At 64.9% G+C, this 379-nt stretch overlaps 1 protein-coding gene across 1 annotated transcript in view; it reads left to right on the top strand.

Annotated features, from left to right (window-relative positions):
- Positions 1 to 379, top strand: part of PALB2 (partner and localizer of BRCA2) — a gene marked incomplete at both ends in the record, with an annotated part of 8,693 nt that overhangs the window by 1,651 nt on the left and 6,663 nt on the right. The window contains one exon of the mRNA XM_010137685.1: positions 1 to 293. This exon is cut by the window's left edge and continues 27 nt beyond it. Within this exon, the coding sequence (XP_010135987.1) occupies positions 1 to 293 (293 nt within the window). The remainder of the gene's footprint in view (positions 294 to 379) is intronic.

A 379-nucleotide genomic window follows, 5' to 3' on the forward strand; every position in this document is an offset into this window, starting at 1 on the left:
GCCAGGAGGAGGCCAAGTGCTTGGCAAGTGCCATCAGACTCTGTCAGAGCAGCTTCAAAACCCACATCAGGACAGCAATTCTCTGGACCCAGGGAACAGAACTTTGGCCAGCCATGTCGGAGGGCCGGCAGCGCAGGTGGAAAGGTGTCAGGCTGATCAACGGCCTGCGGAGCACAGTCAGAGTCAGCCCGTGCGAGGGGCCTGCGGGGCCGAGCAGCTCCTTGCAATTCCTGTGCCCCCGCGCCGCTCCCTGCGTTCCTCCACGAGGCAGAGAGCCAGCCAAGCCTCCAAAGGTACCATCAGCACCAGCACTCCTCGAGTGCGAGAGCAAAGCGGGGGGACCCCCAGGGCGTGCGGGCGCTGCCGCTCACGCCCTGCT

The sequence above is a fragment of the Buceros rhinoceros genome, unplaced genomic scaffold, assembly GCF_000710305.1.
Source record: "Buceros rhinoceros silvestris isolate BGI_N320 unplaced genomic scaffold, ASM71030v1 scaffold23416, whole genome shotgun sequence".
NCBI lineage: Eukaryota > Metazoa > Chordata > Aves > Bucerotiformes > Bucerotidae > Buceros > Buceros rhinoceros.